The sequence below is a fragment of the Hyperoodon ampullatus genome (assembly GCF_949752795.1).
Source record: "Hyperoodon ampullatus genome assembly, chromosome: 8".
NCBI classification, from domain to species: Eukaryota; Metazoa; Chordata; class Mammalia; order Artiodactyla; family Ziphiidae; genus Hyperoodon; species Hyperoodon ampullatus.
The window spans coordinates 61,068,996-61,091,278 of NC_136921.1; the positions used below are offsets into that span (position 1 = coordinate 61,068,996).

At 38.3% G+C, this 22,283-nt stretch overlaps 1 protein-coding gene across 1 annotated transcript in view; it reads left to right on the forward strand.

Moving 5' to 3' along the window:
- ARHGAP15 (Rho GTPase activating protein 15) overlaps window positions 1-22,283 on the forward strand; it is a gene marked incomplete at both ends in the record, with an annotated part of 595,418 nt that overhangs the window by 463,186 nt on the left and 109,949 nt on the right. The window contains one exon of the mRNA XM_079710401.1: window positions 4,315-4,449. Within this exon, the coding sequence (XP_079566527.1) occupies window positions 4,315-4,449 (135 nt within the window). The remainder of the gene's footprint in view (window positions 1-4,314; window positions 4,450-22,283) is intronic.

Below are 22,283 nucleotides of genomic sequence, written 5' to 3' on the forward strand. Positions count from 1 at the left end.
TCTGTTTAAATGCTTTAAGCAAAAAGCCATGACCAAAATGAATTTATGGTAGCCTAAGTAGAGGGCCAGGAGAAACCAGCACAGATTATCAGCATGATAATTGTGAGATATCTTGATTCAACCAGACTTCTTCCCAGTATTGAACTCCAGCATGTAAAGTTTTTGTTGAGCTCATTTGACAGATTGCATCACACTGAGGTAAATCCTCTAAAACAACCAAAATGGTTTATGATGTTTGCTCAGTATTTCCATTGCTTTAATCCCTAATGTATTTTGCCCTTTTGGCCTTTATTCACTTTCCTCATCATAGTGGTGTCTTGGATATATATATATATATTTTTTTTCTCTCCAAATGTTTTTCAGACACATTTTCTCATTTGATACCAACAACTCTCCTTCTGAATATCTTCATTTCACAAATAAGTAAATAGATATACAATGAATTAGTGGTAAATCCAGACCTGATGTTTTGTATCATCTCTTTCTCACCCTATCATATTTCCTCTTCACTCCATCACCACATAACAATTTGCTACATCTTCTGTCCCATTCCTAATGCAGTTTCTTTTTATTGCCAATTTGCTTTATATCTGTTTATATAAGAATCTGTTCCTTCTATAAATGAGTAATTATGAAAGATCAGAGTAAGTTTACAGGTAAAAGCATAGCCTCAAGTAAGATACTTAGGGATAAAATATAAAAATCACTATCTTTGAAGTAATAGTCAATCTACTACCACTGGCAATTGCTATTTATTTGCCTTTATCCTTTCAGCTTCTTCCAGCCAAGATTAGTCTGACCATAGTGGTTTTGAGGGGAGGCTTACTGGCTCCTATCCTGGGTTTATCACTTGTCATCCATGGAAAAGTTACTTAATCTACCCATGCCTCATTTTTCCTATCTGTAAAATAGGTGATGATAACAATAGCATGTACCTCATTGTCTTATTGAAAAAAAATTATATTAGATAATAAATGGAAAGTGCATAGCATAGTCCCTAGTATGGTGTCAGCACCGAATAACTGTTGGTTATTCTTCCTGTTGCAAAGCTTCCTGAAATATAGTCATGTGAATTTTTAATTTTGTTCTGTAAAAGGTTTTTATTTTGTCAATAATAATTACCAACTCTTAGGTTCATATTAAAGAAATTCACATATCTAGTTTTCTATTTCTCTGCCCACCTAAGGTAAACTTCATAAATCGATATTTATTGAGTAACTTTTATAGACTCTTACAGGCTCCACTGTTGTGGTTCTCAACTGGGGATAACTTTGCACCGCCAGGAGATATTTGGCAATATCTGAAGATATTTTTCATCAGCAGCCCTGGGAAATGCTATTGGCATCAGTGGGCTGAGGCCGGGGATGCTACTAAATATCCTAGAATGCACAGGACAGACCCTATAACAAAGCATTACTCAGCCCCAAATGTCAACAGTGCTTCACTATTGAGAAATCCTGCTCTGTTGAAAAGAGGGGAAGCAGAAGACATCATCACTGCTAACAGATTAGTTAGAAAATGCCTATCAGGTAATACAAATGTGTTCATAATGATACCTGTTAACGAGGAGACAAATATCACTTCATCTTCATTTCATTTTCAGAACTGATTGGATTCATGAGAAGGTGTGCAAATATGGACACAACTGCATGTTTAAATAAGTCACAGTGGCCTTGAAAAATATGCCTTAAAGTCCTCTGGTTTACAAGGAATATTAACCTTGGTTGTTCACAAAAAATCTTAATGTAAAAATTAGGTATTCTATACCAAAAGACTCTTTCCAACCACTTGCCATATTATTTATTGAAGCTACTTGTGGAGGGGCTACAAATTATCTTTTTAAAGTGAAGACTACATAGTAGGAATGCTAGTTTAAGTAACACAAGTTGATATATTATATGGCATTTTGAGTGGATATAATCAAATGGTATTTATTGACTGGTAAATTATCTTTTTTATGTATATTAAAATATTTCATTTTCACAGTCAATTGAATTAACTGATGTTTGTGTGGAGGTGACAGACATCACTGGCATCTGCCTTTGGTTAAGCAATTATTTGTTCTTATTGTTTTCTTGCTCAAGATAAAATCATTCTCTTTTCTTACCTGCTGAGCACTTTGATTTGGCGATCTTAAACCTATGCACCGAAACGACATTTTGTATTGGATTTTTGTGAAAAATTTTTGGTAGAGATAGTTGTGTGTGTGAACATGTGTGTGTGTGTTGTGTGTGTATGTGTTTATTTAGGTTTCCACTTAAAGTTCAGTGCCAAAGCTACCGTACTTATACATTTTCTAAATGTACTTTAAGCAATAAGTTGTACAACATTTTTAGAACATGTGTTAAGCTATTTCTCTAAGAATGAAGCTCTTAACAAAACATAAGCACTCTGCATGAGATCTTAGCAGCAAAGTGCTTAAAAGATAAAGTAAGAATTGGTACCATGGGAAGAACACCAGCTGTAGAACGCACAGGTCCATTATGAGAAGTATGGTAGTGGGTAGGGAGAAAATGATTTAATCAGGAGTAAAACCAATTTTATTATAAGGGCACGCAGGGGGTGTGGCACCATAGTGAGAGGGACATTTCAAAATATCTGACAGATTTCAACAACGTGAAAAACCCGTTCTTTAAAGTGACAGTAAACCCCATCAGGTCTCCCTTTTTGATGCTATTGTTAACAGTTGACTGTTTAAAGCTGGCCTGCTAAGATGCTGTCGTCCTATTTCAATAGTGTGTAGCCAAATAAAAGACTAATTGTTGAAATACAATCAATCAAAAATGATTGCAGGGCAGAAAGAAGGTCTCCGCTGCTGATTTTGTTGTGGATCAAATTATTGTGTTATGACTGAGGTAGGCTGAAAGGGGAGAAGAAAATAGCCCGTCTGAAATAAACAGATTCACCTTCATTCCTTCTCTTTGCAAACAGCCAATTTAGCAGGGACATAACTTACTAGCCCAGGGAGTAATAGTCCATGTAGAAAAAAAATCTGATAAAGATTTCGGCTAATATTTTTAAAAGGACATGAACACTATTAGCAGAACAGCCCATGCAGAGCTTCCCTATAGTGACAATTCTCAGCTTTTCTTACATTTTTGGTGTAAATTCTCCTCTGCATTCATAAAACTGACACAAGCAAGCATCTGAATATGAGCTTCAGACATCGGAAAGGAAACACAATTCTAGTTGACCAAATACCTATTAAGTTCTTGCCAGGATACTCTGCTTTCCCATTAACCCTCAGGTTGTCCAAAATGATTAGCATTAGTTTTCATTAAGCCCAGAATCCAAAATCTTTTCTGTGTTGTACGTTCAGAAAGACCGACGCTGTGGGTCAGCAGCAATGCTTTTATGCCTGCCTCCTTTTAGTTGTATGTAAAGATGTCACTTTCAGACCCTATTACATCCACTTTTTGGGTGAGAATGATTCCAGACTTTCATACTGAAGATGAAAAGGAAGGAAATAATTGCCCAGCATCTCCTTATTTCTTCTAAGAACTTTATTGTGGCCTTTATTTTCTTTAATATTTAAATGTCTCAACTCACTCAAGCTTCCCAAGCAAACATTTCCATTATTTCTAAGAGGAGTTAGTAAGCACTTGTGGTTTGTCTTTAGTGTGTTATCATTTTTGACAGCTTTGCATAGCCTACGTAGGCCAACAGGGGTCTGTCTAATATTGTTGCTGGGCACATTTTCCTTGCTGAGATGAAAACTAAAAAAAGATATTTTTGAAGCAGTAAGAAGGAATTAATATCCTTTCTCACTATTCTATTCCTTGCTGACTTTATATTCAGTGAAAAGAGGAAAAAAGTGTTACCCATTATTCCCTTGTACATAGCAAGGCTAACACATGTAAAGCAATAACTCATTTTCTATTGCCATGTTTAGCATATGTCTCCTGTTGGCTCAGCAAGGCCTTTAGGCCGGTCCCTTGAGCCGGCCATCATTGGCAACTCTTAGCCCCTCGGCCTCAAAACCAAATAGCTTTGAATCATGTTGAGCTGTGATGCTAATTTTCATACTGATGCATTATGGGAATAAATGTATCTGACATACTGTGTCAATGGCACTGTCTCTTTGTGTCTCTTGTTTTTTGTTAGCTGCACTCCTACAGATGGTATTCCATTGAAAATGTTCCTGTCCTACGGAAAAAAGGAAAAAAAAAAAAAAACATGCACAGCACCAAACCTCTAGGTGCAGAAGGCTGTTAACGGTTGCTGATGATAGTAGGCAAACATTAACATAATAATTAGTGTCTTGTAATTGTTTCATTAAAACCAGTTGTTCCATTTCTCCTCGTGTTTTCCCAGAAGAGAAGCTGAATTTGGACGACAGCCAGTGGGAGGACATCCACGTTGTCACCGGAGCACTGAAGATGTTTTTCCGGGAGCTGCCTGAGCCGCTCTTCCCTTACAGCTTCTTTGAGCGGTTTGTGGAGGCGATCAGTAAGTACCTTACAGACAGGAGCGGTTGGTGCAGTAACCTGGCGGTGTGGAATTACTATTAAGTAAATAATAAGAATGGCGCTAATAGCAATCATGGAGATGATAATATCCCCAATGCTCCACAGCTTTCATTTTAGTTTTGGTGGTTTTGATGGCTTATTCATTTCTGCAATATTATCTAAGTATTTTTAAAAATTAAGAAGAAAAAGAAGAAGGCATCCTGTTTAGGGTGGCCAATTTTCAGCTAAGCCTCCTCAAATGAAAATAGCTTCTCATGCAATCTGCTTTGCAGGGGCCACCTTCCGCCTCCCTAGCCCCTACCTTTATACCTTCAGAATCACAGTGAGTGTAACTGAGTTCAAGGGGATTTTGAAAAAGAACCGAAGTGAATTAAATATTACATTTCATTAAAGAGGTGTTAAATCATCAGCTGAGGCATCACCTTCTCAAGGCTTGCTCACCCTACACCCACCAACACTAGTAAAGAGTTGGCTACAATTTGCTTACAAACAGTGTGAATATTAAATTAAGTAATGGAAAGTTTCTTCTGTTAAGCTGGTGGCTTTATGGGAGGTTGAGTTGTATCACTTACTAGCCAATAGTCATTGTATACTCCCTGAAACTTCCTTTCTATTGTTTTCTCATTCATAACACACGCACATGCGTGCACGCACACACACGTAAAAACGAATGAATGAATGAATGAAAATCTTTCCAAATGCAAGGAAACTTCTGCTATTGATTCTCGGACCATCAACGATTAGTACATCTCTAAATTTAACATCTTAGGGTGTACTTACTATGATTGTGACATCTTGGAAAAGGTTTCCTGGCAAGCAAGCTGATTCAAGGAGGAAAAAGAAAGAAGAAAGAAAGGTAAAATTAAAAAGCTTGCAAGGCTGGCAGGAGCTTAATTAAAGTCCAAATGAGAATAATCTCCAAGAAAAAAAAATGCTCTACTTAGGAGGTCTGATCTTGGATGGCTGTGTGTACAGTGTTCCCATTAGGAGGAGTGGGATATGGGGAGCCTGTTGGAAACAGCCCCTCAATATGCCCTTTTATTCTGTTTTTCATTTCACAAAAGTCTTCACGCTTGTTTAAAGCTCTGGCAAAATGATATCAAGAGGAATAAAGCAGAGCTTATTCTCCCAAGGTCTTTCTCTTGCTGCCTGCTCACAATTTCAGATGTTGTTGTTGTTGAATAGAGTAGCAGTGCTTTAAATATGGGTTTTGAAGGGAGGCTGGAGCTCATATACCCTGTCAGAGTTTTTATTTCATGAGCCCTCTGCTTCTCAAGAAGAACAGTATTTTATAGTTCCCAGGCTCTCTTAACTTCTTTTTAAGAGGAGGAATAAAGAAAAAATAAACAAGCATGAACTTCCATAACAGTTTATTCTGATATTCCATCTTGGAACACTCAAGCATGGAAGATCACTCATAATGCGAAGACAGTGTTCCGGTAAGACATTGGGGGATTTTGCTTTTGGGTACATATTTCTGATTATGTATATTTAAAGAAGTCATACAGATTTCACATCGTGGTCGCCATACTTTTAAGTGAGAATTGTCTCATTTGGAAATATACTTGTGCATGTGCTGATTTGAGGGCTATGATGTAGGATACCCATCATTTAAGCTTCCTTTAGTTAACCTGATTCTGAAGATATTAGGCAAGCCATTCCCTTAGTCTAAGAGATGTGGGAAGCAGGCCCTCAAACCCATGTGAGGTTGTGTCCTTTGAACTTCCATAAAGAGGAGACCCATCTCTGGACTGTCCTAGACTTGCCTCCAAACTGGACAGAATTTCAGAAGTATGGGCATGGTCAGAACTTAACAAAGCAGAACTGAGGTAGGCAGCATGCTGTTGTGACTGATGGCTGTTGAGAGGACTTTTTCCAACACCTGTCAAATAGGCTATGGAGAAAATGCATGAGAGAGTGCTTTAGAAAGTCCTTTAAAGATGTAAGATACTGAACAATTGCTGACGGTGTTTCTCCAGATGAGCTTTGTTTGAGAAAGTAATCTAGAAGCAAAGAGACGGGAGTTTTTCCTTCATTGCTCAAGGCAAGGAGAATCACTCTCAGCAAGCTTGCCTTACCTAACTCATGTAGTACTTAGTATTTTTAATATGTCAGATGGAGGGACTAACCAAGAGGCTAATATGGCTGAGAAATATGATGTTGGAAAGGGACATGTGTTTGCTAATCCATGCATTTTTGACATAACCTTGACATTAGTTCTTGAATTCTCAACTCAGCTTGAGGTTGTAGTTCATGCTTAAATATCCTTAAGTAATGGCAGAATGGCCACATAGTTCCTTGGAAATGGCAAAACCACACCAGAGGAGGCACTTTTACTCCACGGTGCACTAACTGAGTAAAAAAGTGTTTCCAAAATATAAGGACATCCATATCCAGTCCCAGAGAAGTGCTGGGCTTTATCATAGCTCTCACTGCCTCTTGTAAAATCTATACCATGAGAAGCTTAACAGACCTGCCCGTGAATTCTTCACTCTTTATGAAAAGGAACCAGCCAGGTGAGGTCTTTCTGCAGGGGAGATGTCCATATAGGCTGGCTCTAGGCTTCTTTGACCATCTTCATCCATCACTTCTTTGCTCTGTACCTGTGGAAGGTTGACCCTAGCCAGCTGTATCGCAGAGGTGCTCTTGGGGGCTGGCTTCCTGCTGCTACAGTCAGTGGAAGTCTCTGGTGATGGATGGCAGAGGGAGGGGGAAGGAAAAGACCAACCAGTTTTTTAGTTTATCCTCCACGCCCTCTCCCTTGCCCACCCATCTGCCTCAGATAACTTCTCTACCTGAGGATCCATGTCCTCCATGTCTTCAGCCCATTCTGGTTCCATCTTCCATCTGGTGATGTGGACCCTCCTCCCTTTGTCCCTCCAGCCTGGTAGTGGCTTCCTGCAGTGGCTGGTTTCTTGGTGACTTCGGGCTTCCTTATTTGGTTCTCAGCTTCTTCATCACATGGGTAACCAGTTCCCTGCATCAAAAGTATTCCCTCTGTTGGTGTAAATGCTTGAAGTGATGTCTGGTCTCTGGTTAGCCACTAGCAAAACTCCATGCCAGTCACTGTCATGGTTCATGTACCTATAACGTTATTTTCCTTTACTGTCTCACTACCCCCAAGCCCAGTTTGTGAAGGCTTAAGATTTCTATTTGGCCCCAAATTGAGAGACCTTCTGTTACCCTTTCATGACAGAGTGAAAAGGTAAGTAGACCAAAAGGAATTTTACATCCAACTGGAATGCTTTGCTTCTGAAGAAGAACTGTTTTTTCATGTACAAGCAATTAATGATCATTTGTGCTATTTGAAATACTGTTAGTTTTTATTATATGTTTGAAAGTCATCATTACATATTCCAAGAAGAGGGAACAGAAGGCATTTACTTTTTTAAGTAGTTTCTTTTTGGACCAAAAACAAGCATTAATATGATAAGAACCAACAATTGCCATAGTGATTCCCTGTCTGATAACACCCATTGGGGTAACAAAAACACTAGCAATTGTTTCATATTTCAGGATCCAAGTACTACAGCTATTGATCTGAAATTCTATACTTGAGGTCAATGCAACTGGGTCACCTGCAGGTTATTTCATGGGGATTTAACCCACTGACTGCAAGGGCTTAATTCCCTGGAAATGACTTGTGCTGAAGGCATGATTAATACTGTAAGTGTGAACTCAGTACAAAAACATGGCTTTAGAGTTTTATGATAGGTGATGCAATCTTGTGGCTAAAAGCCTGCAGGGGGCCTGGACATTTCCAGTACATCTAAATCCTATGAAATGTACTAAGTTTACCTCTATTCCCATCTCTTTTGTTCTGGTACCTCTACAGATCCAAAGAAAAGAGACAGCAAACAGTGTCTTTTCTATTTTACTATCTGCATTTTTCCAAAATTCCTGGGAAAGGGAAAGAGAGGAGGAAAATTTGTTGACACTTTTTATAATTATCTAATTTATTTCTGAAAATAACACAGGAGACACAGAAGAAATGGAAAAATCACGTGGAAAGTAATTTCTAGCTCATAAAGTTACTATGAGAATAATACAACATAACATTTTCTTTATATTAGGTGCTCAATAAATGATTTGAAAGAAATTTATTTTTCAGAGGAATAAAGTAAGTCACAAAATATTTCCCAAGTTCTCATGGCTCAGAAGATTAGGTTTAGCATTAAGCTGCAGACTCTAAAACATAAATACTTTCCATCAGCCTACATTGCATTTCTGGGACTGTTTATCTAAAAGAAATCTTGCTGGAAGAATAACTAACTAGCTGTTGCCAAATATCTGTCTGTTGCATCATCCTATATAAAACCTATGTATCCCATATCATTCTATATAAGATCGTGTCATTTCTGTCTTTTTTTTAAAACCAAGGTTAGAATTAAATGATCAGAAATTTTAGTATTGGAGTTCTAGGTTAAAAATAAGTTAAAACTTTCCAAGAGTGAGCTATGTTTCAATATTTACTATTAGATATTAAAAGCATCAGTGCTTTAAATATTGCCCTCTTTGAGTACATTTTAACCCTCCACTGTATTATTTTTATAACCAATTGTTCACCCATCCCCTTTTGAAATTCATTTAGATATATACAATGTTACTTTCCTATTTCATATGAGTACTTGTTTCAAGTTGAAGTGTTATTAATGTTCCTTTTTACAGTTCTTCACTTATCAAATTACAACATGCACCAAACCAGATTCTACAGAGGAGTTTATGATGGAAAGTGATGGATTAGGCCCTATCACTTCACATCCCCAGGCCTATTCATGAGAGGAAACCTCCTTCAACTATTTCAGTTTTCATCTCTTGTAGTAGCTACTTTCATAACTCTGGATAATATCTCTACTTCTTGACTTATCTACTATAGATAATACCTAATATGAAATATTAATTTATTCTACTTCACTTCCTCCAGCATTTGATACTCATATTATTATATGTGGATGTTGAATAATACACATAAACCTCTGTTTCTTGTTTCATTCAGCATTCTACAGTAACTCCTAACTTTCCTTTGTAAGGTAAGTATATTTTCCTTTCTACCCTTTCCTTTACCTCTCTTCCTTTCTTTCACAATCACTGGTCATTAACTCCTTTAAATTTTAATAGTTTGACCAATTAGAAAACTAATAAACAGCGTTGATATTTGCATTACTATGAGTTTGTAAGTCTTGTTCATTACCTGTCCAAGAGGTTTCACAAAGATTCCTTCTTTAGACTTCACTGTCACAATCCCTACACTTGTCAAAGAGTATTCCTCACCAAGTCCAATAGAATCTATTTTATTACACTCCAAAAATTGCTTCAACTCTTGGCCACATTTGGTTCCCTTTATAGTTGGATTGTGCTTTTCTTGTGCAGAGTTTTTATTTATTTTTTTCCTGGTGTCTGTAATTGCTTTTCTTTTTCTTTGCTTTTTTTCTTTTATAATGTCCTTACTCATTTCTGACACTATTGCACAGAGTCCCGATTTACCAGGATGGCTTCTTTCTAGAGGCTTCTGCCATTCTAATTCATATTGGAGTGGTGCTTCCAGGGCTGCTTCAGGGTGTTCAGATTTCTTTGTGTTTTCTGAATTAGAGGCACTCTTTCCTATAGGACATGTGTTTTAGCTTCCTTTTGCAGCTGTAACAAATTACCTTGAACTCAGTGGCCTAAAATAACAGTGATTTATTACCACATATTTCTATAGGACAGAAGTCTGAAGCTTAGTCTCACTGAGCTAAAATCAGAGTGCCGGAAGGACTATATTCTGGAGGCTCTGCAGGAGAATCCACTTCCTTGCTTTTTCTAGCTTCTAGAGGTTGCCTGCATGCCTTAGCCAGTGGTCCCCTTCCACCCCCTTCACAGGCAGCAGTCACATGACATCACATCACTCTGACCTCTTCTGTAGTCAGTCTCCCTCTGACTTTCTCCTCAGTCCATTTTCCACTTTTGAGGACCTTTGTGATTACATTGGGCACCCCCTGGATCATCCAGGCTACTTCCCCATCTCAAGGTCCTTAATTTAATCATATCTACAAAATCTCTTCTGTCATGTAAAGTAACATATTCACAGGCTCTAGGAAGTAAAGTATGGACATCTTTATGGAGCCATTTTTTTTTTTGCCTACACCTTCTCTACACCCATGTCACAAATGTGCTTCATCCATCAATTTTCATCTTCCTGTCTCAAATCTAAAGAATCATCAGAGTTGAGATAACAGTGAAACCATAGGTTGATTAGTAGATGAGCAGGAAATAAAGAGAAATGACCTCGTGAATTTCCTTACAAGATGTTTTATCTATTATTTGTATGGGATAGGCTTAGAGATTTGTCTCAAGCCTGGGCCAAAGCTCATTTATTCAAGGACTATCTGATAATTTCACTTTGGTCACCTTCACCTCAGCTCTGTGCTGCTCTTGCTAGAGCATGATTTGGGGTTTGTTGATTTGTTGTATTCTAAATTTCCAAAGTTGCCTTTTGTGTATAAAAATAATTACTTTTCCTCCCATCCCTGAGCAGGGCCCCATTATGGGAATGCAATCAATGCTAACTCCAAGATCAAAACAACCTTGTGGGTCCAAGAGCAGTCCCCTTATCCTCGTTTTCAGTTACTCTTAAGTAATATTATGCATATAATGTTTATTATATATCCTGTTTATTATGCATCATATTTGTTATATATCATGTTTATTTAATATATGTGCATATACATATATATATATGTATTTATGTATATAACACTTGGAGATTAGGCAAGCCAGCAACAAACTGAGACAGTAAAGATGCTTCATACAAGTCTTCAATTTAAAGGTTGTAGTCACACACTCATTTGAAGACAATATTTATGCCTACTTTTGCTACACAGTGATCAGTTAAGCAGTGAAACAAATTGTGAGAAATGGTATCCATAAGTTGAATAAGCATCTTTAAAATCAAGGCACCAAAGGTAGAGCATACCCCATGCCTAGTCCTTAAATATAACTCATCCTACTATACATCTGACAGTCACACCATCCTCGTATAAAAATGATCTAAATTAGAGACATTGCCCTATGTCAGAAAGTATCTACTGCATGTCTTAATGGTTTTTTTCCTATGGCCATCATGCCATTTTACCTTTAAAGTATACTTTCAATAAGTAATTGGGAAAAAAAACTAGTCAAGTATATTGGCAAATATTTTCTTTACTCTTGACTTTATCTTGCCCTTTGGTCAAACTATTTCTGATGCATCATCAACTCCATGATGACAGTCTTTGGGAGAAAAGAAACGGAGCTTGCAAGGCACTTGACTACGAATAGTTGCTAAACATGAAAGCATGATAGTGACAAATTACCTTAAGACCAGAGAAAGGAAAAAGCAGGGTTTAAAGGGTCACCACAGAGAAACCAGAGATATAAAAATAATGTAGTAGAAAAATATTCTCTACAGCACCATTTCAAGGAAATTTGAAATTAAAATAAAGGTAGATTTTACAAATACTCCCCTTTTACTACAGTTTCCACTGCAAGCTCACAGACTTGGCGGGGTTTTTGTTGTGGTTGCTTTTTAATCAGTGTGTGTGTGTGTGTGTGTGTGTGTGTGTTTTAGCAAACTAGAAATTTTATGGCTGATGCCTAGCTTGTCTCTTAACTCATTCTAATTATATTCATAATTAAATTGTAAAAAAAAAAAAATAGTTGACTAGAGCCAAATGGCTTGCACAGGTGTCTTTTTGTAGGAATGGTTTAGTGCTAGATAATAAACAACTGGACCTCCATCTACTTAATTTGGCTTAATGAAAAGTCCTTTATAAGTAAAACTAGAAGGTGATTCAGAACTAAAATTGGACCTTGATGCTGAAATTAATTGAGTGGTAACACATCAGCTCCATTAGAAAATGCGGTGCTTGTCTTTTTGCTTTTCCTTAAAACTTTCTTGCACTTCTTTCTTCCATATCCTTATGAGGTCAGTTTTCAAAGCAATAAACTTCAAGCTGAGCGATCAGCCAGTCAGCCTTCATGAGTCAGCTTCCTGAGCATCTCTTCCCACTGAAGAGAGATGCTTTTAAAAAATAAATAACAAAATGCAGAATTTCTCCTCAGTACCTCAGTGGAAAACAGTTATCGTGACCCTGTCCTCTAATGTAGATTTAGGTCACTGGTTTTCATCGGCTGTTATCAGGGTCACAGCATCAATAGATCCTAATGAAAATGAGGGTTTGTGGCCTTTGAGATGCCAGTCTCATTTCACATTCTCAGGTTAATACCAGTACTGCTTTGTGATCACCACAGAGAGACCTTCCAAAAAGTTTTCTGCCGACCCACTCCCAACTCAGATTCTGGCCACATTTCTGGGAGGATGACCTCTCCTACTTCCCCAGTAGGTTTCTTTTCTCTCACCCAGTCCAGCGTGGTTCTAATTATAAAGATAAGCTAACGATGCAACTGGCTTGCCGTTTCCTTTTGAGGAAAAGCCAAATTCTTTGTGAGGTCTTCAAAGCACTTCATGTCTGGTTACCTGAAAGCTCTCTTGCCTGGACCATGTCCTTCAAGCCCGCTGATCTCCTGGCCTTTCCTTGAATACCCCAGGTATATGGAGGGTCTTTGTCTGCTCAACCCCTCTGCTACAGGTATGTCCCCATGTTGCCACTCACATGTTCACTTTTCAGTGAGGCCTACCTCATCAGAGAAGCTAACATTTCTACCTGCGGGGCACACCACCACCTCCATTCAAATTCTGAGTCCACTATTTACTACCTTTAAGACCTTGAGCAAGTCCTCAACCTCTCTTCACCTCAATTTCTACATCTAGAGAAAGGATGTAAAAGTAGTATCTTCCCCATGGGGACTGCAGGGAGTTTAATGAAATGCTAATTATGACAAGGCACTTATTTACGGGTTTCTGGCATGTGACATTCAGTGAACGTCAGCTAGTAATATCAAATCAGTGTACGATCAGCCTATCCTTCAGGCCATGCTCTCAAATGACCTTCCCGTCCATTCCCACAATCTTTCCTCTCCTCCAATAACGTGTCTCAAGTGACACATATGACCATCTTTATTCTGCTTTAATATTTGTTTCCAGAATTCCAGACAGCACCAAATATGTTTAAGATAATAATCCAGGATATTCTCTTGCTTTGAGATCCAGCAACTCCCACTTTTCTTTATCTCATGACATCTCTCCTTTGTTCTGTCAGCAGTTCCCAGGCCCAACTCCACCTGATTATTCCAAAGCCTGTCACTTCATTATAGAACATACATCTTAATCATAACTCAGAGGCTAACCATCTTCTCCAACCTGACGCTGCCTTACTTCTACTGGATATTAGTAAATGTGACATTGATAGTGACACCAGAAAAGACAATTTCAAAGTAATGCCTTCTCCCAATTGGGAAATTAGCTTCCTTGCTGATGGTGTTCCTGTGTTTTCTCTTGTGAAGGTTATAGGCTCCATTGGCAGGAGAGGAGTTTAGGGTGTGAAAGGGGGAGGCTAGACACTAGCCTGTGCACGTATTCATAACACTGTAGATCTTTCTCACAGAAAAAACATTCAAAGAGTTGTCAACTAAACCATATTCTACAAGAAGTCATTTCTCCTCATACACACGCATAGACACAGGGACACACACACACACACACACACACACACACACACTCACACACACTCATTCTCCAAAGCTGAAATGTTTCATTTTTTTTCTTTTCAGCTCTCACAACTTATGACATTCTAGCTTTAAAAGGTAGACTTATTTTGGAGAACTCCCTGGCGGTCCAGTGGTTAGGACTCCACGATTTCACTGCCGAGAGCCCGGTTCAATCCCTGGTCGGGGAATTAAGATCCCACAAGCCACGCGGTACGGCCAAAAAGAAAACAACTTTCACAATTATCTCAAGAGAACTTTCCTATTAATCTCCCTGAGCCATTTTTGAACCTTGATGTGGAGTGAGAACTGATCCCTTACCCTGTTTCCTCTTGCTTGCTCACAGGCAGGCACATGCTCTCATCGACTCAGGCACCTGTCCTTACTCTAATTCTCCACCTCTCAGTTGATAACAGAGTTTTCTTCTAATAGCTTCTAGGGCTATCACGGGCTCCTTGAAATGCAGCATGTCTTCATTGGCTCACTCTTTATTGTTTTGGAGAGTTAAACTTTAGAAGTGATGTCTGCCAGAGTACTATACATCTCCTGGGGGAATTCTGCTCATGTTGGAACAGCACAGTATACTTGCTGAGAATTGCCATGTGGTTTGGAGATTGGAGCCTTTCCCTAAGGATCGACTCACACATTTTCTACCTACACTTTGGGAAACAGAAACATGGAAAATGGATACCCTTTTATAGAAAGCAAGTAGCAGTGCTGGTTTTATAAGTAAAAGTAATATGCTTGAAAAAGCAAAAGCAAACACATATTTTTTAAAAATCCATGCACGATAGAAAAAAGTTGCACTGGATAATTATGAGTTTCCTCCTTTCATTGACTTATAGTTTTCTATTTAAATGCGCAGTCCCTTTTATTTCATGCAACACCTTCACTTTTCAGAAAATTGAAACTCTAAAAGGGTAAACGTCTAAGGCCCTGAGTCCATGATTACTGTCTAACCAATCAGCTCTTGGCCCCTTTCTCTTTTACTTCTCATTTGGAGCGTCCAGCAGGTGAAAGGTTGACTCTTTCAGATCTCAAGTCCATTTGTCTGCCAAGTAACGGATGGGTAGACCCAGTTATTGCCGTCTGTCATGCTAGTTTAAAGGCTAATACTGTCCTTCCAATACATGAAATCAATGATCTTTTGAGCTTCTCCTCCAGGTTCCTAACTCTAAGCACCATGGTAAGATTGTTCTTTGACACCTTTTGTGTATTATTCTCTGACTATCTAATTGGCACCTAAGAAGGAACTATTACATCATTGAAATATTTTTTTGAAATTTCTACTCCTTTGTGCTTTGTTATGAAAATGTTTTAGGAAAAAATCATCCTGAGCAATATTAGACACAGAAAGACCTCTGAAACCCCTATCTATGATGCTAGGATCTGTAATGCTCAGGGCTTCTGAGAGCTGACCCCTAAATGAATATGTCTTAGCCAAGCAGAAGACCCAGAGTTCTCCACAAAGGGGAAAGACAGACCAACTAGAACATAACTAGAAGAATCACACTGGTCAATGTCAGAATCCAAACAGCATCTTTCTCTAACAGTTCCTTAATATTTGAAAAGACCTAAAACATAAGCTCCAACCTCTGTTTAGTATTCTCCTTTCTTTCTCTGTTCTTTCAATAATTCTCAAGAATTAAGATCACGCTCTTCCAAGTGTGCCCCTCTAAAGTTTGGAAATTATCTTAGCTTGGACTGCCATAACAAAATACTATAGACTGGGTGACTTAAACAACAGAAATGTATTTCTCACAGTTCTGAATGCTGGAAGTCTGAGATCAGTGGGCCAGCATGGTTGGGTTCCAGTAAAGCTCACTCCCTGGTTTGTAGATGGCCACCTTCTCACTGTATACTTATGTGGTGGAGAGAGAGTAAATTTGGTCTCTTCCTCTTCTTAGAAGGATGCTAATCCCATCATGAGGCCCCACCCTCATGACCTCACCAGCATGTAATGACCTCCCCCAAAGGCCCCACCTTCAAATACCATCACGTTGGAAGTTAGGATTTCAACATAAGAATTTGGGGGGCTGGGGGGAACAAAAACTTTCAGGCAATAACAGAAATCATCCTTGAATGAATATTTTAGTTGTACAACTTAACCAGTGTAGGATGAAGTTTCTTCCCTTATTCTGGCAATATCTTTCTATTACTGCCACACACGATTTAATTAGCTCTTTATTAATATTATTTAATTATATTATGGGGGTCTAAAATTGAACTTAAACTTCCAGGTGTCACTTTTACCCATTTCTTTCTCGTATTAATTTTGTGTGTTTTTTAACCTACGTGCAGAACTATGCATGCAACCCATTGTGCTTTTATCCTCATGATGCCAGGCTGTCAAAACAATAACACTGGCAGTGGAGTTTTGCTTTAAGTTTTAAGTTTTGCATAGTCACAAGACTAATCTCACCTGAGTCACATAACAATTGGAACTGGGACCAAAATCCAAGTTTTTAACCATAAATCCTTCAGTCTCATCACTCACTCTTCCTCTCAGCGTTATGACATTTGCAAATCTGAACAATGTGTATTCCATACCCACATCCAGGTCCTTGAGTGCATTTCAAGACCGTATAGCATAGACTGGAAGGCCATTTGGAACAATGGGGCAATGAGAGAGAACAATTTTATAACATTTTGGGAAGAATTTCAAATGCTGTGCCATTAAGAAGAATTGTAGAGAGGGGCATTAAAAATTTACAAAGTGTGGGCTTCCCTGGTGGCGCAGTGGTTGAGAGTCCATCTGCCGATGCAGGGGACACGGGTTTGTGCCCCGGTCCGGGAAGATCCCACATGCCGCGGAGCGGCTGGGCCCGTGAGCCATGGCCGCTGAGCCTGCGTGCCCAGAGCCTGTGCTCCGCAACGGGAGAGGGCAGAACAGTGAGAGGCCCGCGTACCTCAAAAAAAAAAAAAAAAAAAAAAAATTTACAAAATGTAATTCTTTAGACATTTGGACAGTTTTAAGAATTAATTTAAACTATAAATATTGTAAACTAATCGAGTAATGTTAATATATAAATAAACCCTGAAACTGGTCATATAATTACAGTTTTAATTTATGGTTTACTTACCATATTTTCACTTGGATAAAGCCCAGTACGATATGTACAGTTTGCCATTTAAATTAGTATTTAAAACACTCCTGGGCTTCCCTGGTGGCGCAGTGGTTGGGAGTCCGCCTGACAATGCGGTAGGTGCGGGTTCGTGCCCCGGTCCGGATCCTCCCGCGTGCCGCGGAGCGGCTAGGCCCGTGAGCCATGGCCGCTGGGCCTGCGCGTCCGGATCCTGCGCTCCACGACGGGAGAGGCCACAGTAGTGAGGGGCCTGCGTGCCGCAAAAAAACAACAAAAAAAAAACCACTCCTTTGTGATGTTATTATTCCCATTATTTCAATTTAGAAAACTGAGGCTCATGGACATTAAATAGCGTGCCTAAGGCTACCAGCTGGAAAGTTGCAGAACTGAGATTTGAACACCTATCTGGAAGACTCCAAAGCTGTTGTTCTTAACCAGGAAATTAACAGTCTTGCCTAATTTGGACAAAGTGATAGCAAGAGTCTACTTAGAAATGAGATAATTAGTAGATTTAGATGTGGCTCAGATGAAGACTCTGTTGTCAAGAATTATAATGAAAGGAAACTAAATAGAACATGAATAAATTGCTATGCTCATACACATGGTCTCAAAACCTCATTATTTAAGAAAGGCTTCTGTCCTGGCTGTTCAACTTAAAACAAATTCAACAAAATTTTTTATTGCTTTCTGTATCCAAGGCAACATTACAGGTACTCATTCTCATGCCTGGGTCACTGGAAAAACTTTTAAAAATTAAATTAAGCACCAGTGAAATTCAAACACTCCTAGCAGATGAAGAAAAAAATGCTTAAAGTGTAGAAACAAGGCACTATGTCCTTATTACATTTTCTAGCAAGTGAATTAAGAAATAACATAAAATTTCTTACAACTTTCATCATATGTGTTATTTAATTGAAAGGTAGAACTACAACAAAGCTTTGCTTTGACTCTCATGTCATGTGCTAGAATATATTTTCATGGAGTCTATAAAATAGATTCACTATTTCAACCCATCATATTCATAACAGAAAAAGCCCAACCAGAGTTAAAATACTGATACTATGTCCACTCACATGCAATGATCGTTCACTTTTTAAAAAATGTTTCACATCTTTGTTGAAACAGAGCGAACACACAGAAAAATACACCGATCTGGAGAGTGCTGTTAACTGGGAATTATTTTTTATAAAATTGGTTTTCCAGGCTTATATGTTTGTGACTCTATTCTCTGATGATTAATCATAAACTATCTCTGTTGAATTTTTAAGTATGAAACTGAGTCTAAGCTGTCTCATGTCTAGGTATAGAACTGTACAATATTGTTTTCCATCTCTTAATCTGACCTAAGGATCTCTGGGGTAGGAGCCGTGTTTTAGTATCTTTGTAGCTGCAGCACTAGGTGAATGCAAAAGCATAACGTGCTTTGTGTTGGTTGTTTCATGTAATTCCTCCTTTAACAATCCATTGTAATTAGCAGCAATGGACTGCTGAAGTGGGGGAGTGGGAAGGACTGGTGGTGAGTTAGGTGAGTAAGAAGAGAGGAGGAAACCGTGCTTAATATAGCCCATTTTACTGAGAGCAGATTTAAGAATTAACTGCTTACATCTCTCCAGATGTTCTTATCTGCCTTTAAAGCTCTGTTTTACAGCTACCTTCAGAGGAATATGCTGACTCTAGTCTTCATATTTTCTGTATGTCAAAATGGTATTACCATATAATTTACAAAGTCTTCATCTTGGTGGTTTAAAAATTTATGAGAGAAGAAAGGGGAAATTAAATGAGCAAATAAAGTATTTTGATAAGGCTAGTGAACTTTTGCAGTAGTCAAAGGGTTACCTGAACTCCTGCTAATACAACTTGCCCGACTTCAGTGCAGGGCAATGGTGGAGAAAACAGTGAAACTGTACTATAAAAATAAATTACTGTCATGAATATTAAGCAACAAGAATATAATAAACATGACTGTTTGCATGATTCTGATTTATTGGTACTGATATGTGTATAAATTACGACACTAAGTGTTTACTCTAGTTGTTTCAGAATATGGGCCAAACAAAACTGGGTGGACACTTCCCGCAGACCTTTCCATCTGCCACCAAATTCCTCTTTTACTGATCCTGTTGCTGAGTTTCTTATGTCGGTGGCATCAGGACCAAATGTGAGCAGCCATTCCTTTTAGTTTACTTTGCAGACTGGGTAGATAGCCTTTACAGGAGCTGGTGTTACAACTACTACCATCATGCAGTTTCTGCTCTCTTGCAATAGAAAAACCCCAGCTGCAGAGCATCCCGAGGGCCATTCCTACTTGCTCTGTTAAACAGTGCTCACTTTTGACACGGGAGGGTTCATTACTATATTCATGAACTTCTTGGCACCGGATTTGGGATTTCCCAATGCTAAGCTGTACTGTGTTTTACAAACTTGCTTAACAGTGGGTGTTCTGGATTACTTGTTCTGAGAGGTTAAAAACAGAGAGAGAGAGAGAGAGAAAGAGAGAGAGAGAGAGGGCAAAAACCACTCAGTGTATCCATGTAAAATCTGGTGGTACCTCAACTGCCGTAAGATAACTACACGAATAGCACAAAGTTGGTCTTGCTGATATTCACAAGTCGATGTTATTAAGATTTGTCATCAGTTTTAATTGACACTCTTTGGAACCAGATATTTGTTAAACAGATGGCCAGAATAAGGTATCGCACAAGAAAATAGCATTCTCCTGCCTCGGGTTTTTAGCTTTAATGTTACATCTCATCAAAGTTTACTTCAGGAGATCAATTATTTTGGAGATGTCTTTTCTCTAACATTGGTGGCAACCTGCAAGGAAGATAGCCAAAAATTTAATAACCTTAACAAAAGATGCAGTTTCCACATAATGGAGTATGCTGTACAGGTATAAGTTGATGATACCTGTAAAGAACTGCTGATCATATAAACACTTGGCTACAGATGAAATGCCAGCTAAAGTTCATGATGAGGCAAGAATTGTTAGCTACTTAGAACTGGAAGTCTTACAACATTCTTGAGGGCATTTTAACTACATATACACCAGAAGGTTTAAAAATCTGCATACCTTTGTATTGGCTACTACATATCTAGAAACTTACCTTAGGAAATTGTTATAGATATGCACAAGTATGTGTACAAAGTTGCTCATAGAAATGTTATTTATAATCGTGAACAATGTAAAAGTAACATATTTGTCCAAATTTGGGGAAAGTTAAATTATGGCACATTCATATAATGAAATATTATACAGTTGTTAAATTATGTTATAGAAAGCATTACTTACAAGGTAAAATGCCAGTAAATATTAAAAGAGAGCATAAGGGTGTACGGGTATTAACCTATTTTAAAATATGTATGTAATTATTTATAAGTAGAGAAAGGGCAAAGTATTTATTTCAAATATTAACAGGGGTTATCTCTGATTGGCTATATAGCCTTCATTTTTTATTTTTTTGCTTTTTTTATATTCTTCAAGTTTCTTCAATAAGTACATCTGTAATAATTAAAAAAAAAACTAAAACTAAAAAGTATAAAAAGAGGGCGAGTTGACGGTGTTGTGAGAGATCCCAGAAGCAGTTACTCTAGAGGATCCCAAAAGTGGTTTTGACCCAAATCACCTTCATAGAAACAGATTCCTGGACCCATTCTGCTAGATTTTGATTCAGTGTGCCTGAGATGAAGTTGAGAAATTTTTACTAAAAAGCAGTGAGCAAATTCTCAGGTGATTCTGATGTGCAGTCAGATTCGGGAACCATTGGTTTCTGTCCTTTCTCCCTGATGAAGCCAAAAAGGAGAACATGTACAGACTATGTTCCTTCTGTACATAGTCTGTTGGCATCACAGCGTCTTACCCCAAAACAAGGTGTGCAATCCTTGAGTGGGATACTGAAGAAGTAAGAGGTAAATTCTCTAAACTAGAGAAGAATATGCGACCCTGTATGATCTAATGGCACAACAAGGGATAAAGACAATGAACACTCTACAGAAGAGAGAGAGAAATGTACAGTGGTTGCAATAACTTCACTGTGGAGTCATTCAGTGTATGTGGTGTTTGAAAAGTCAGTCAGGGAAAGAACATGAGTACCGGCTCCAGCCCTGAGATGAATGTGTTATTCTGGGGAGGGTGAAGAATCTGAATAAAAAGCAGTAAAGATTGTGGAGATAACAACAGAAGGTAAGGAGTGGAGATACAGTTAAGCCAGTGTTATAAATTCCATGAAGGTTGCAGCCCACAACTGTAGTATTTGACCCTGTACCCTCCCGCCTAACACCGTACCTTCCACAGAAAAGCTACTCAGTAAATATTTGGTCAATAAATTAACTAATTAATTGCACAGAATTCAATACTACAGAAGGGTTTTCATTTTGATCCACAGCAGAGAAAACCCCATTAAACATTTTTGAGGAAAGCAGTGAAAAACTAAAAAATATTTTTTAGAGAAATTATTTTGTGGTAATTGACAAGATGTATTTAAGAGGAGAGACAGGAGACATAAAACCCTATTGTGTTATCCACCTGGCATTATACCTGGCTACCAGTCGAGTATGACCTTGGACAAGTAAACTAACCACTCATGGACTCAGTTTTTTCTCTCTAAAGTAATGAAAGTATACCATATCAAAATTTTGAAATTGAGATACGTAGATATGCAAGAGGTTCATGATCCACTGCCCAAAGTGTTGGCCAGGTTTCTGTATATGTGCACCTGTGTATTTTCTGGGACAAGATTCTCAGAAGATATGTGACCTTGCAAAAATTTATAGAATATGTGCTACTCAGAATGTGGTCTGAAGACTGGTAGCATCAGAATCACCTGGGATCCTGTTAGATATAAAAATTCTGGGGCCTGATTCCAGACTTTCTGAATGACAATCTCTGGGAAAGGAGCCCAGGAATTCCTTTTTTACAAGCTCCCCGGGTTATTCATCTGCATGCAAAAGTTTAAGAAGCATCTAGTAGCTAGATGAGTTCTAAGCTTCTCACCAACTTGAAAATCTTTGACTGTTTTGTAAAAAAAAGGAAAAGAAGAAAGTATAGATAAGAAAGATGAACAACAAAAAAGAAAATTTGCAAAGATTTAATGGCAACTTGGATAGACAG